This window comes from Heterocephalus glaber, unplaced genomic scaffold, assembly GCF_053883595.1.
Source record: "Heterocephalus glaber isolate CG9 unplaced genomic scaffold, H.glaber_assembly_v1.0 deba00000937, whole genome shotgun sequence".
Taxonomy (NCBI): domain Eukaryota; kingdom Metazoa; phylum Chordata; class Mammalia; order Rodentia; family Bathyergidae; genus Heterocephalus; species Heterocephalus glaber.
In genome coordinates this window covers 7,486,719-7,501,495 of record NW_028258173.1, presented here as the reverse complement: position 1 = coordinate 7,501,495, position 14,777 = coordinate 7,486,719, and the positions used below count along the sequence as shown (strand labels likewise).

Sequence of the window (14,777 nt, the reverse complement as noted above, 5' to 3'; positions counted from 1 at the left end):
CTGTCATTGATTCTAGGACTGTCAGGTGATTCAAAGTGCCCTTTAAAAAAGCTTTTGTCGCTGGGCATGGAGGTACATGTCTGCCATCTCAGTACTCTGGGAAGCTAAGGCAGGAGGACTGTAAGTTTGAGCAACTTAGTGACTTAGCACGACCCTGCCTTAAAATAAAAAATTTTAAAAAGGGCTGGGGCTGTAGCTCAGTGGGACACTCAAAAGTCAATCCCTAGGGCCACAAAACAAAAACAAACCTTAAGGATTTTGTTGAGAAAGGACTCAGAGGCATCCCTTGTGCCCATGGTTTGGGGTGGGGAGAAGCAATGAGTTGCAGACTTTGGCTAGACTTTGATTAAAGCAGTACTCACCGGTCACATTTATTGGTGCTTGACTGTCACAGAGTCCAGGAATGAGCTTGCTATTCTGGAGAGTGGGAGGGAGGCACTTTCTGGGTCTCATGGGAGCAGGTGACAGGGCTGAGGGTCCGGCCCAGGGGCTGCTCCTGGAGTTGATGCCCTAGCCCGCACTCCCAGGTCCCCCAGTGTGGGCAGCAGGCTCTGCTGGGTCTCTGCCCCCTGAGGGTACTTGGGAGCAGCAGGTTCACTGTGCCAGAACACGGGGAGCCTGTGCTTCCTTCCCTTGGGGACTCTTCTTAGAGCACCGATTCTCTGCTAGGGATGATTTTGTCCCCAATGGGACCTTGGCAATATCGGGGGACATTTTGGATTGATAAAACTGGTAAGGGGACTGCTCCTGACGTCTAGTGTGTAGAGGCCAGGGATGCCGCTCGGCATCCTCTGATGCGCTGGACAGTCCCCACCTCACAGAATGGTCCTGTCCAGAACATCACTAGGGTCACGGTGGAGAAACCCCAACTTGGGAGAGAAGTCTGTCCAAATGAAGCACTCCACGAGGAAGTCCAAGCTCCATGTTGACCTGGCAGCCCTGACAGACCCGCAGTGAGGAGCTGGCACCATCCACTCCAAGGCAGGAGTGCATTCTTTTGCTGTTCTCAAATTTTGACCTTTGGGCCTGCAAAAGGAGGCTATCTGCTGGGGCCTGCCAGTCTTTCTCCCTGTGTACAGAGGGTGCTACTGTGGCAGGATGGAGTTAGAGAACGGGATGTAGCAGAGAGGAGAGCGCAGACAGAACTGATGAAAGGATGTGCGACCCTTATGCATGCCCACCTGGTAGCAATGACCTTCACCAGCCTCACACACCACCCTCACCAGGCGCCTGCTGTTTATTCCCTTCCAAAAGGGAGCAAAACAAAATCACAGTGCATCAGCGAAGAACCAGAAGCATCAGGAAAATCCCACAGCCATGGGTGGGGAATGTGCACTGGGAAATGCCAACATGGGCCGGGCAGGGGACTATTCATGGACCTGGTTGACAAACATGCTTCTTAATGGATGATGCTTTGGCTGCGGCCCCTGGGAGAATCACTGCCACCATCTCTTCTGTGTAGTAACTGGGTACTGTGCCCCAGGGGAGGATTCTGAGGAAAGACCCTGTTTTTGGTAGCATAATAAAATGCTCCCTGAGCTCCAGAGGGCCCTGGAATGGCCCTGATGCCCATGAAGGGGCAAAGGTTATGCTAAAAGGCCTACCAGAGTCAGCTCTGGATCCTGAGCCCGAGGGGCAAGCACTTCTGGGTGCCCAGGGCCTGATGGCTGACACAACAGCATTGTTTGGATCTTACAGGCAGGGCAAGAAAGGATCCAGCCAAGCATGACGGTGCATGTTTGTAATCCCAGCACTTGGAAGGGTGAGGCAGGAGGATCACAAGTTTGAATCCAGCTGGGGAAGTCTAGTGAGAACCTGTCTCATAAAAGCAATCAATCAATCAGTCAACCAACCAGCCAACCAATCAAAGAACCCGGTTTGGGTGCTTGCTGCCTAGATAGCATGGCCTTCACACAACCCTGTGCCAAGTACCAGCCATGGGGCAGCAAAGAAAGCAGATGCAGGCCTGCCCTGCTGGACCCTGCGTGCTGATGGGAGACACGGGAGGCTAACCTACACACACACATACACACAGATAGCTACAAAATGACAGTTGTGCACAGTGACAGTGTAAGGGATACTACAGAGCACTACGAGAGGGATAAAAGGAGGGACCAGCTGGGACCGTGGGGGTGAGGAGCTGTCACGGGGCCTCAGCGAGTTTGACGAAGAAACGGAGACTGAGCAGGAACGTGAAGCTGGAGGTGGTGCATGTGCAGTACATGCACGTACACCTGTGATTATTGGCTTGACTGCAGAGGAGCCACTCCAGGCAGGGGAAGCAACACACAGCATGCCCCGGGGGTAGGGAGGAATTGGTGGGGCAGGGCCCTGACTTTCAGGGTTTTGGCCTTTCTCCTGGGATGACAGATAAGCAAGGAGAAGCTGGATCACACATCTAGGCTGGAGGGAGATAGCTGAGGCCAGGCGAGAGGAGAGCATGGGGTCAGAGGACAGAGATGGCAGCTTGGAGTGGAGCATTGGCTGCAGCATGCTTACCTCTCTGTGCTTCTGTTACCTGGATTACGAGGGAGAGTAAATTCAATAACACATAGCCACTGGGCTCAAAGTCAGTGCTTGATAAATGTCCACCACCTTCTTCCCTAGGAAGCATCAGATGGCCCCCAGCAGCCTTCATGCTTGATCCCAAGACCCAGGTCAGTACAAGGAGCTACAAGATGATGTTTCCCAGGGTCCCTTCAGCATCAGAGCCCCAAACCTACTAGAGCGGATGCTGAGGCTTCTTCAGAGAAAAATCTCAGTAAATGGTTTGTTTTCTCAATAATTCTCTTCCATCTCTACTCCCAAGCTCTAAGTGGGGAGTCAAGCCCATGCATAGCTAGGCTCTGCTGTCAAGTAAGTGAGACGTTGGTCCCTGGAGCCCTAGAGGGTCAGAGAGCTTTAGAAAGTGCTCAGGGCTCATGGAAGCCAGTAGTTTCCATATGAAGGTGGGCTTGCAGGAGATGGAGTGGCTTTTTCAGTAGAAAAGGAGGCTTGGAAGGTAAATGAAAATTTCAGTCAGTGCAGACAATGAGCCCAAGTAGGCTGTTAGTGAACTTTGATACAAGCAGTTTGACCACCATCTGCAGATAGATCCTCAAGTTCCCTGAGTCGAAGGACCCAGCTTAATGTGAAGCTTGATGCGACATTGCAGGCTCAGCACCCAGCGTGGCCTCTGGCAGGTGGCAGGTGCTCACTAGATCTTAGTGTCTGGGGCTGAGGAGGAGCAGTGTGGATGACACCAGAGCCTGTAAGTCCTGTGACTTAAGAGGTGCCGGCTGTTTGCAAGGATCTTAAATGTCTGGGTGGGCAAAGCAGCTGTGGCTTGGCTGGATTTGCCCTGTTGATTCCCCACTCATTCACTGACTGAATCCTCACTGGGTACTGTAATAGAAATATCAGTTTAGCACCCATCCCCAGCACCAGGACAAATGGGCAAATGATTCTGATCTTTGGTGGTGAGTGTCATTAGAAAGAAGCACAGAGAAAGAGGGGCTAGTCTGGATTCCTTGGGATTTGTTGTTGTTGTTGTTGTTGTTGTTGTTAAATGTTTAGAAAGCTACTCAAACTAGTTAAAGTCAATAGCTGGGAATGGTGGCACACACCTGTAATCTCAGCCCTTGGAGAGGTGAGATGGGAGAATCGTAAGTTTGAATTTGGTCTCCACAACTTAGCAAGACTACCTCAAAATACAGCAGATTTTTTAAAAGGGCTGGGGATGTAGCCCAGCATGAAATCCCTGCATTTAATCCCTAATACTGCAAAACAAACAAACAAAAATCTAATAATCAGAAAAGGATTTTTTTATGTATAATAGGTAATGTGAAATAGGAAGAAAAGGGGCAAAGGGGAAGGAAGTGGGAGGGGTAGGGGCAAGGATAGAAGGGAATGGGATTAATATGAGAAAATGGAAAAATAGGAACAAAGTCTTTGTAAATAGGGAGGAATGGAGGGGTTGAAGGGAGAACTGGGTAAGGGTGAAAAATAAGAACCAAGAGAGACTATGTAAAGGTGCAAATTTCCAATGATGAATGTCATTATATTGTATACCTAAAATGTACCAATGATTAGAATGAATAATCGATAATGTAAAATAGGAAGAAAAGGTCCAAAGGGGTAGGGGTAGTGGGAGGGGCAGGGGAAAGGAAAGAAAGGAAAGGAAAAATGCTGAGAAATGGAAAAAATGGAAATAAAGTCTTTGTAAATAGGGAAGGGTGGAGGGCGTGAAGGGAGGGCTAGGAATGGGGAATAAATAAGAACCAAGATGCATTATGTAAAGGTACAATTCCCAATGAGAAATGTAATTGTGTTGTATACCTACAATGTACCAATAAAAGAATTTAATAAAAAAAAAGAAAGAAAGGATTTTTAAATTTTTTTGGCTCAAGAAGCTCAGAAGACAAGCTTAGCTGGTCTCAGGTATGGCTAGATCCAGCTCCTCAGGTGGTACCGTCTATTTCTCTCTGTGTGCAGCTTCTTTGCTGGAGTTTCTCTCATGCTCCTGTGATAGTGCAGCCCTTTTCTTTGGGGGTGGGGTGGTTAGGCATGGTCCCAGCCTCTGCAGCCGTCACTTATCTCAGCAGTCATACTGAAGGTGGAACAGAGCTCTGCCCTCCCAGTGCAGCAGCCTCCCAGGAAAAGGCCAAGTCTCAGCTGCATCCATCTTCTGGGGCTGATCACTGTGACCAAGGCGATGGCGGGGTTGCAGGCCTCCTGCCATGGCTGGGGTGAGACGGATGCTGTGATGAGCCCCACCAGATCACATCGGGGAATGGCATGGACTAGAGGACAGGCAGCTCTCCAAAGGAAAGGGGAGGTGGCACATAAGATGAGTTGTGAAGCACTTGCCAGGCAAGTCCAGAAAAGGGAGGCTCCAGGACAGAGCAGCAGGAGCAAAGCCTGAGGATGAGAGAAAGGAACTGCTCAGCCAGGGGATGCGTGCGGTTGGCCTGACCTCAGCAGGGCTGAAAGGAGAGGACAAGACAAGACGAAGCAGGAAAGGCCACAGCTCAAGGCTGACTCCATTAGGAAGGCAGTGGGGGCCATGGCAGGATTTCAAGTAAGGTAATGACAGTGATCTGTCTTAGTGTGGGTGTGGAAAGTGGACTGGAACAGAGTAAAACAGGAGATAAAGAAACTGTAAAGTCCAAGCCTGCACAAAATGACAGTGGGGATGGAGAGAAGGGACGGGAGCAACGTGATAGAATCAGCTTCCAGGACAGAGCTCCAGAGGGGAGACCATGTGTTCGGAACTCACAAGCCCAGGTCCCTTCCTCCTGGAGCTTATCGTGGCTCTGTAAGGACTTGGGAGTTTCATGGACAATGGGAAGAGAGTCTGATACAGAGAATGAAGAGAAATCTGACAGGAGAAGGTAGAGGGTGAGGGAGAGGAGGAGGCAAAAATGACTTAAAGATGTATGTGTGTGGGGAATGATGGTTTCATTGGTTAAAATCATAAAAGTCAAGCAGAGGTAAATGTTTGGGAGTAGAAATGGGCTGAGAGCTGCTGCTAGAAGCTTCTTATTTTCCCCATCAATCACAATGGACTCTTCTATGCATATAGAAGAATAGAAAAGACAAAGAAATCAGCCAGAGCACAATTGACCGGGGGGCCTCCATGGTTCATCCTGCTAGATTCAAGGCTATAAAATAAGCACAGGGTGTCCTCAGGATGCACTTAATTCTCACTGCAGGTCCAACCCACCAGCCTTGGGGCAGCCTGGGCAGAGAATGGGACAAAACCCAAGACTTCTGCAGGAGAGTTTGGTTCCTACCAAGCTTTCCAGGGTTTATATATTTATCAAATCCAACGCTGCCCGCTGCTTCCTGCCACTGTTTATTAATAACTATCCCCAACACGAGCTCCTCAGGGGCAGCTTGGAAAGCCAGTCCCAGGGCTCCAGCTGGCATCACCCTCTGTTTCTGGGCATGTGCCAGGCGTCTGAGACAGCCCCGAGGGATGTGAGCACTACCTTTCCCAGCGCCTTCCATGGGTCATGAACCCCACCAGGGCTCTCTCCCCGGGACTCTGCAGGGGTCCTAGGCTCAGCTTCAGTGGGAGCAGAGAACACAAAAGACGGGTCCCAGGATCAGGGAGAGCTCCAACACCATTCAGGAAACCGAGGCCCAGGGAGCAGGAAAACTCTGCTCCAGGTGGTTGGCAAGTTAGAGGCAGAGCTGGGAAGAGAATCCTGTTCCCCGGGGCCTCCTGGGGCCAGGAACCTTTTCCACCACTGTGCTCCTGACTGCAGCATCACATAATCATTGCTATTGTAATCAAGAATGGAGGCCACAGCTGCGTTTTGTTTTGTTTGTTTTTAATGAGGCACTAGAAATTGAACCCAGGGTCTTTGCACTGAACTACATCCCCAGCCTTTTAATTTTTCTTTTTAAATTTTGAGATAGTGTCTCATTAAGTCACTAAAATGTCCAGGCTGGGCATCAACTGTCGACCCTCTTGCCTCATCCTTTTGGAGTGCTGGGAACACTGATGTGCACCACCCCGCAGGCCCACGAGACTGCACCTTTTTTTTTTTTTTTAACTTACACTTTCCCGCACAGTAGACCCCTCAGGTAGTTGGGCCAGTCCATCCTGAGCTACATTCTGGGTTTAGGGACAGGACTTCCTTTGTTAGTGGGGAACACTGAGGTGTCCCCTTCTATAACACATTCCAGCTAATCCAGACACTCCCCCTGCATCACTTGGGTAGGCAGCCAGGGCAGAGGAACAACTCGTTACCCATCCTCCCAAACCCTCTGCCACTGGGCACTGGGCACAGACATCCACCCCAGAAGCCGCAGCCACAGCCGCGATGCCCTCAGGGCCCATGGAAACGCGAGGCTGCCAGCCGCCGCCCTGGAGACGCAGAGAGAGCAAGTCCAGGAAGTGGCGGCCAGACCAGCCGTGGGTGCAGGGGGCGGGGCGGGCCAGGCCCCGCCCTCCAGGCCCCGCCTCCTGGTCAGCCCCGGGGCTGGGCGCGTTGTTGGTTTCGGGTTGTCAGGCAGCAGAGGCAGCAGCAGCCTCGAAAAGACAGCAGCGACCCGAGGAGCCTGTGGTGGGAGTGGGCTCGGCTCTGCCCGAGTCCCTGCACCTGCTGCAAGCATGAAGGACAGTGGGGACTCCAAGGACCAGCAACTCATGGTGAGACTCCTTGGAGCTCTGCCTCGCCCCTCCACGACCCCTGGAACCCGACTACCTCAGTCAGCCTCCAACAGTGTCCACTAAGAGGACAGCAAGGGACAGGGGCTGAGTTAGTCCAGAGCAGCTTTGCCCAAGTCCTAGGGAACAGGTGTCCGGAAAGTACATGGCCTTCTTTTTAGTCTGGAAAGTTAGCCTGACTTCAACCTATACCCCTGGGGACCCCACCCCAAAGCCTGAGTAGCGTCTGCCTGGACCCTGCTGTCTGATCGCTGGAGATCTGACCTAATGCCCTGAGAAAGTGTTTGAAAGGAGCAGAGGACAACCACAGGGGAACAGGGGAGCCAGCATAGGCTTGGAAGTGGGTGGGCGATTGACCGCCATGCTGCCACCTCCATGACCCCAAGGGCCCCCGGGGCCTGGGACAGAGGAGGAAGTGGGAAGGGCAGAGCAGGGGGAGGCTGAAGGTGGAGATTCCTGGTCACCAGTAGAGCCAGGCTGGAACAATGAGGGAGAGACTCAGTGATCCCCAAGGCCTCTGCTAGGTCTGGGTAGGTGGGTGGGGATCTTTCTCTCCCAGCCCCTAATTTCTGAGACCGGGAATGGGTCTTTGGCAGTAGCAAGTGGTGGTGCCCGTGACTGGAGCATTACGGCTCCCCACACCCCACCTCCACAGGGTGCTCTTGCTTCTCCAAAGGGCAGCCTTGGACCCAGCCCCCAGGCAAGCCCCAGGCTCTGGAATATGCTCTCAGGCAGTGGGAGTGGGCTTCTCTGAAAACATTTTGCAGCAGTGTGGTGGTGCATACCTGCAATCCCAGCTCCTTGGAATGCTGATCACAAGCTTGAGGCCAGTTTGGGCAGCTTAGCAAGACCCTAGCTCAAAATAAATAAAAAAGGCTGGGGATATAGCTCACTGGTAGAGCACCCCTGGGTTCAATCCCTAGTACCACCAAAAAGAAAAACTGATTTGCTCCAAATAAATGGTGTGCCAATGCACAGCCTGATGGCCACCAAGCCAGGGCCCCTCTCCTCCTGCTCGGGGTTCAGACAAAGGTGATGTGACAGACACAGAAAGTGAAGGGTGGGCCCCTTGGTGCTACCCACACACCCAGCAGGTGTGTCATTTTAGTCAGCCTAAGACTCCTCCTCCTCCCCTAGTCCATTCTTGGGGAGCCTTAGCCCAGGAGGAAGACCCACTGTCTCGCTGGGTGGGGAATAGACAGAGGGGGAAGCTCCAGTGAAGCTCCCCTGGGGCAGGCATGTAGTCACCCACTGTTAGGATGAGGAAGGGAAGATACCTGCACTTCTGTCCTCACTGCCAGGCCCCACTTCACAGCCCCCAGCCCTGTGCCGTGTCTTCAGCTGCAGCGCATGGTTCACTGAGGTACCCACAGGCTGCTCCAATGGCCGGGGCTCTGAGTTCCAGCCCAAGGGAGCTTCAGGTGTTCAATTTGGGTGTGTGAGTGATGCTGCCTGAGCAGACGTTCTCTCCCCTGGTGCTGTCCCTGAGGCACGGGTTCCTGGGGAGATTCATAGACTCAGAGCCAGACACCCTGTGGACTTGCAGCCTTCTGACCTAGCCAGTCACTGTGACTCCTTTGGAGCAAGGAGTCCGGCATGGCTGGACAATGGAGAAGGCAGGGGCCTGTGTGGAGGCAGAGTCCTGAGGCCCTTGAGGGCTTCTCTCTGAGTCTCGCATGGCGCTCTCCTCACCCCGGGGGCTGGTCTTCCCTCCCAGGTGGCGCTCAGGGTCCGGCCCATCAGTGTGGCAGAGCTGGAGGAAGGAGCCACCATCATTGCCCACAAGTTGGACGAGCAGGTATGTGAGGCTGCAGCCAGGAGCTGCCGGACAGAGACCTGCTCTGATTGCTCAGGCACCTGGATGGGCTGTCACAGCGCCGTCCTTCTCTCCTCTCTGCACTCTTCACCGTACCATTGCCAGCATCAAAGAAGCTGGGGACCCTTTCAGAAAACGCTTCTAGATTGGTCCAAGGAAAGCTGAGAGCTTCCATAGCCTGGGTGGGTCCTGGTCACTTAACTCCCAGATGTCCATGGCTTCCCCACCTTACTATGTCTGCTGCCCAAAAAGCACGTATTTGTATGGTCACAGCTAAAGGTCATCTCCAGCGTGTTCAGGTTTGGTAAAGTCCTTGGCTGGCTGTTCTCTCAGTCCTTGTGTCACTGTGGTGAAAGGGGAAGGCAGTACATATTTATCAAGTGCCCATCACGTACGGGGACCAGGCTAGGAGCTAGGAAACTACAGGGAACAGAAAAAAGAAAAAACAACCTTGTCCTCCTCCATTACCTGTAGTCCAGCATGGGAAAATGTGGTATAATAAGAACTGAATAAAAGAGAGTTTGCAACTAACAAGGGCTTCAAAGAAATGTAGAGAAGTGCCAGGAGAGTAAGGGGGGTCTTGAACTAGTTCTGGAGATCAGGAGGGCTCCTTCAAGAGTTGGTGCTCGAGGCTGGGGATTTAGCTCAGTGGCACTGTGCCTGCCTTGCAAGTGTAAGGTCCTAAGTTCGATCCCTGGAACGGGCGGGGGAGGGGGGGCAGAGCATTGGTCCTTGAGCTGAAATAAAGTGTAAAGAAGAGGTAATTAGGAGAGTGTATGAGTAAAGATACTTGACCAGAGAATGTTGTGTGTGCAAAGGCCCTGTGGTGAGAAGGATGGTGAGGCAACTGACTGACTGAGAGAAGGCCAGTGTGGCTCAAGCAAGGGGCAAGAGATGTGGGATGAGTTAGAGACATAGGCAAGGGTCAAACCACATACTCTGTAGGCACAGCCAGGGTATTTGTTTGGGTAGGCAGTAGCGGACTCAAGTACCAAAGTGGACACTGGTAGGGGGAGCAGAGAGAGCTTTGGTGCCCAGGTGGGAGCATCACAGTGGTAGGCCGATATGACAGCCTGACAGTGAGTGGTCCCTGGCCTCCATGGCTGCTGGGCTGGCTGCTCCCAAGTGCCAGGGCCTGTGGAGTGGTGGGATGTGCTCGTGGGACAGGGAAGTCAGAGCAGCGTCATGCAGTGCAAGGAAAGGCACATAAATAGCAGCAAAGTGGCTTCTGCATTTGCCTGTGGTGCAGCCTGGGAAAAAAGTTTCTTGTTGTTCAGCTGCCTCTTCGGTAAGTGGGGACAGCAGTGGTGACGCTTTCTGTAGAGGCTCTTTGAGGGCTAACATATGTGTGTGCTCCATGAGCTGTGGAGATGTTAGTTATCCACATCTGTTTGGGACTGAAGTTCCCCGGGGATGCTGGACTGGCTGGGGGGGGGGGCCTGCCCAGCACAACCAGACAGCTCAGAGGAGAAACCTCCTTCCAGTTTTCCCCTAGGAAGGGTATCGGGTGCTCAGGCTGGGATAACAATCTCTCTCTCTGCTCTGGCTTCCAGCCGGCACGGAGGCTGCTAAACATTAACTGATGGGAACACCCCCCATCTAGGGTCCAGCCCTTTGTGTGCCCACACTGGGCAGACACTGGCTCCATTCTGTCCCTGCAGGGCAGAGGAGGGGGGCCACCCTGCATCTGGCCTGATCCTTGAGCTACTCCTCTGGCTGGGCAGGGGTGAGCCACGCTGCCAGGGCCGCTCTTGTGTCAGTGGAGAGGTGCAGAGTGTCGCCTCTGACCTGAGCTCTTTTGGTCCCCAGTGGGTTCAAAGATGGGTGTGCCCTGCACCCTTCTGACCAAGGCCTGCAGTTTGAGAGTGGCTATAGGACAGCCAGGTTGAGAGGCTAAAAAACCAAGCAGACAAATAGACCATGGCAACAAGGAGGTTAAAACATACCAACCCAAGGACCAAGATGGGCAGTCTATTTTCCTTGCTTCCCACTCTGACCAGTCCTCCCCAGCAACCCTGCGTTCACCTCCAGCGGTGGCCCTGAAGGAGCCTGAGGCTCCAGGCCTGCTGCACTGAGGGCCCAGCCGGCCAGTGCAATGCCTCCTCCTTCCCCTAAGACCTGAGGCCCAGTGCTCAGTGGGGTGTGTTTGAGAGCGTGGCCGGGACAACAGGGCTGTAGTATCTCTGCCCAGCCAAGGTGTGGCTGGGCCCAAGCAGCCAGAGCAGGGCCCCACCTCCTCTAAGACATTGGCTTGGGCTATGGACCTGCTTCCCACTGCTCTCTTGGTGATGGCTGTCATGGCCTGTGTGGCCCACCCTTGGGGAGGAGGCTCCCCTAGCCTGGTTCCTCTTGCTTCCTGTTTCCCATTGATGATGAGGGGGTCATTTTCCTCTGCTGATGTTGTCTTAGGCCCGAGGGTGGGAATCCCTGAGCAATGCAGCCCAGAGCTTACTACCAAGGCTTTGGCCCCTTGGTGGGCAGCAGGGACTAGGGGCTGCCCCAGCCCAGTTCTCCATGGGGAAGACTTGAGAGAGGGGACTCAGTCACCCTCTAGCTTGGACCACCATGAGGGGTCCTATGACAGCCTTCTTTAGGACTAGGAATTGTTCTGCGGGGCCTTCTGGAATTGGGCCAAGGTGGGCACTCCTGTAGCAAAGTGTCCTATTCTAGACCCGATTTGGGGGAAGCTGGAGTTGGGGTTTGGATTTATAAAGGGGCTGGTCAGGTGGCTTGTGGGCCTGGGGTCCCATGGCCCCAGTTCAGTTCTGGACAGGAACTAGGATGCCTTAGTTAGATAGTCCTTCCAGAGAGGGTTCATGGATATGCAGCGCTTAACACTGTGCCTGTGCACTGTGCAGCACATGTTAAGCTCTAGTGTTGGAAAACAGGATGATTTCAGAGTTAAGTAAAGCCCAGCCTCCCTCCTCCTTCATCACAGCCCTTGGGTACCATCCCCACACAGCCATCTCCCCACGGACAGGCTCCTGCACAACTGTTAGGAGCTCCTTGCTCAGCCGCATTTGGGTGGGGCTGAAGCCAGACCCCCGGGAGGCCAAGGGGAAGAAAGGGCCCCTGGGGGTGGGGCCTCCAGGCTGGGGAAGAAGCTCCAAGATGAACCCCCAACTTGGTCCCCAAACCAGGCCTGCTGACCCTCCTCTCAGCTTTCCAGGTGGTGTTTGTCTGCAGGATTTAAATCAACGGACAATGTGTATAATCCCATAATTAGCATTTATCTGCTGACAGCCTAACACCACCCCCGTGCTCCTGGGGTCCTGTGGAGCCAGGCAGGGGCCTTCCAGGAGGCCTGTTGGGGGGGACCAGGCCTGCAGGGCAGGGGGTGAGCACGGGAGAGGAAAGAGGAGCCAAGGCAGGTGTGATGTGGGAGGCAGAAGGAACGAGGAGAGGAAGAGACCCCTGGTTCCCATTGAACAAAGACTTATGGCCTCAGGCCCGGATCTGGAGGACCCCACCTTGCCAGGTCCTGGCTGGGTGCCCCTGTGCAGGCTGGAGGTCCTGCCTGGGTCTCTGTTTCTTCATCAGAAGATGGGAGGCGAACCACCTGCTCCACCTACGCCCAGAACTGTGGAAAGGATTAAGGGAGCTGATGTAAGGGGACCTGTGTCCACGCAAATGTGAGGCTGTTGTGAAAGATAAATAAAGCATAAGGTGACAGGTGCCAGAGCCAGAGACAGTGAGCGCTGGGGGCTCCCTGTAAACCAGGCCTCCGGGGGCTCCCTGGCCTTGTTGCCCTCAAAAGCTGTGCATGGTGGAAAATGACCAGGAGGAGCAAGGCGTGGTGGTGCACGCCTGTAACTGCAGCACTCAGGAGGGAGACTGAGGTAGGAGGATCACCACGAGTTCAAGCCCAGCCTGGGCTACATATCGAGACCCAGTCTCCAAAACAGAAAAAAGAAAATGACCAAGGGAGAGTGCAAGGACCCTTTACCTTGCTCCCTTAGCCATCTGTCCATCTTCTCCATCCCTTCCCAGATCCAGGAAAAACCACTTTCCATCCATCTATGATCCATTCTGGACATTTAATGTCATGAGATCATACGATATGGGTCCTTTATGTCTGGCTTCTTTCCCTTGGGGTCATGTCTTTGAGCTTTACCCACATTAGAGCTTGTATCAGAACTTCTTATCTTTTCAAGGCTGAATAATTCTCCATGGTGTGGATATACCACACATTGTTTAGCCATTCATCGGTTGATGGGCATTTGGGTTGTTTCCACTTTGAACTATTGTCCACAGTACTTCAAGGATACAAGGATTCTTACCACTTAACCGCTGGATGGGTATGAGGAGAAGGTGCAGATCTGTTAAAAATGCACATTTGTGGGTCCACATTTCCAGACAGTCTGATTGTGTGAATCTGAGTGATGCCTGGGAATCTGCATTTTACAAGCACCACTCCCTGGGGGACTCTGATAAAGGCATCTGCAACCCCCTCAAGAGACATGCCCTGGAGCAGTGGTGGGGAACCTATGGCATTCGTACTGCAGAGGCTTCTTTGTATCATTGAAAGCTCTAAAAGGTTCGACATCACTGCCCTGGACTGTCTTTTAAGTCATGCCTCCTGTCATCCTGAGCCTCAGGGTCCTCAGTCCTGCAGCCAGTGGTTACACACCTGGGACATCAGCCAGGCATTGCTCTGTCCTGAGCAGGTGGCTGGGCCCTAGCTCTATGAGCTCAGTAGGTTGTATTCTGGGCTCCTCTATCCAGCCTTAACACTATGCCTGCCCTCCCTGGGTTGTGGCTACCCCACCTTTACAGGGCAGGGGGACCCACCTTGGTGGGTACATTATTTTGCAAGGCAGCTATAACAAAGTCCCACAGGCCAGGTGGCTCAATAGAGATGTTTATAATCTCATAGCAATGGTGGCCAGAAGTCTGAAATTAAGGTGGTTGCATGCATGGTCTGGTCCAGGCCCTCTCCTTAGCTTGCAGATGGCTGTCTTCTTATCTTCCCACATCACCTTCCCTTTGTGCCCCTCTGTGTCCAGCCTTCCCTTTCTGTATGGCACTGGTCATATTGGATCAAGGGCCAACCCCACTCTGGTATGACCTCATCCTCATCCTCACTAGTTACCCCTACACCTACTGTACTTCCAAGTAAGGTCACCGACTAAGGCGCTGGAGTTAGGACTTCAGCATGCAAACCTGGGGTGGAAGGGGAAACAGAGTGCAGCCTCTCTACGTAGGCATTCATCCAGCCAGGCAGCATTTGTGACCTCACTCGTTCACTTGGAGAGGCAGGGGATGGTGGGTGGGTGGTGAGGAGCCTAGGTTCTGAAACCAAATCTTTGAATCGAACCAAATCTGTACTTCGCAGTGTGGCGTTTAGTGCATGACTTACCTGGTCTGAGTCTTCATCTACAGTCCAGTTATAGTAATAAGGGTGCCTAAGCCCGGCATGCTGGTGCATGTTTGTAAGCCCAGCACTGTGGGACACTGAGCCAGGAAGATTGGAAGTTCAAGCCCAACCTGGGCAATTTAGCAACTTGACAAGATCCTATCTCAAAATAAATAAATTTAAAAAACTATAAAAGGGCTGGGGATATAGCTCACTGCAAAAGCCCTGGGTTCAATTCCCAATTTTGGGGGAAAAAAGTGCCCAGTCATAACTTGTCAGAAAACGCATGCCAACCCTTTGTGCAGTGCCTGGCATACTCAAAGCTCCCCATAAAAGGCAGCTTTATTCAGTAAATATCCCTTGAGCTATGCTATGTGCCAGCCAGGGTGACATTTAGAGGGAGCGCTGAAGAACGCAGAGGAGGGTGCTAGAGTGGAGGCTGTCAT

General features: G+C 52.9%; 1 protein-coding gene across 3 annotated transcripts in view; it reads left to right on the top strand.

Moving 5' to 3' along the window:
• Positions 1 to 6,992: 6,992 nt before the first annotated feature.
• The window catches only part of Kif19 (kinesin family member 19), a 32,026-nt gene continuing 24,241 nt past the window's right edge, over positions 6,993 to 14,777 (top strand). For all 3 annotated transcript variants that reach the window (XM_021241260.2, XM_021241261.2, XM_021241259.2), the window contains exons 1-2: positions 6,993 to 7,141; positions 8,877 to 8,957. In XM_021241260.2, coding sequence (XP_021096919.1) covers positions 7,103 to 7,141; positions 8,877 to 8,957 — 120 coding nt within the window. In that variant the 5' untranslated portion in view covers positions 6,993 to 7,102. The remainder of the gene's footprint in view (positions 7,142 to 8,876; positions 8,958 to 14,777) is intronic.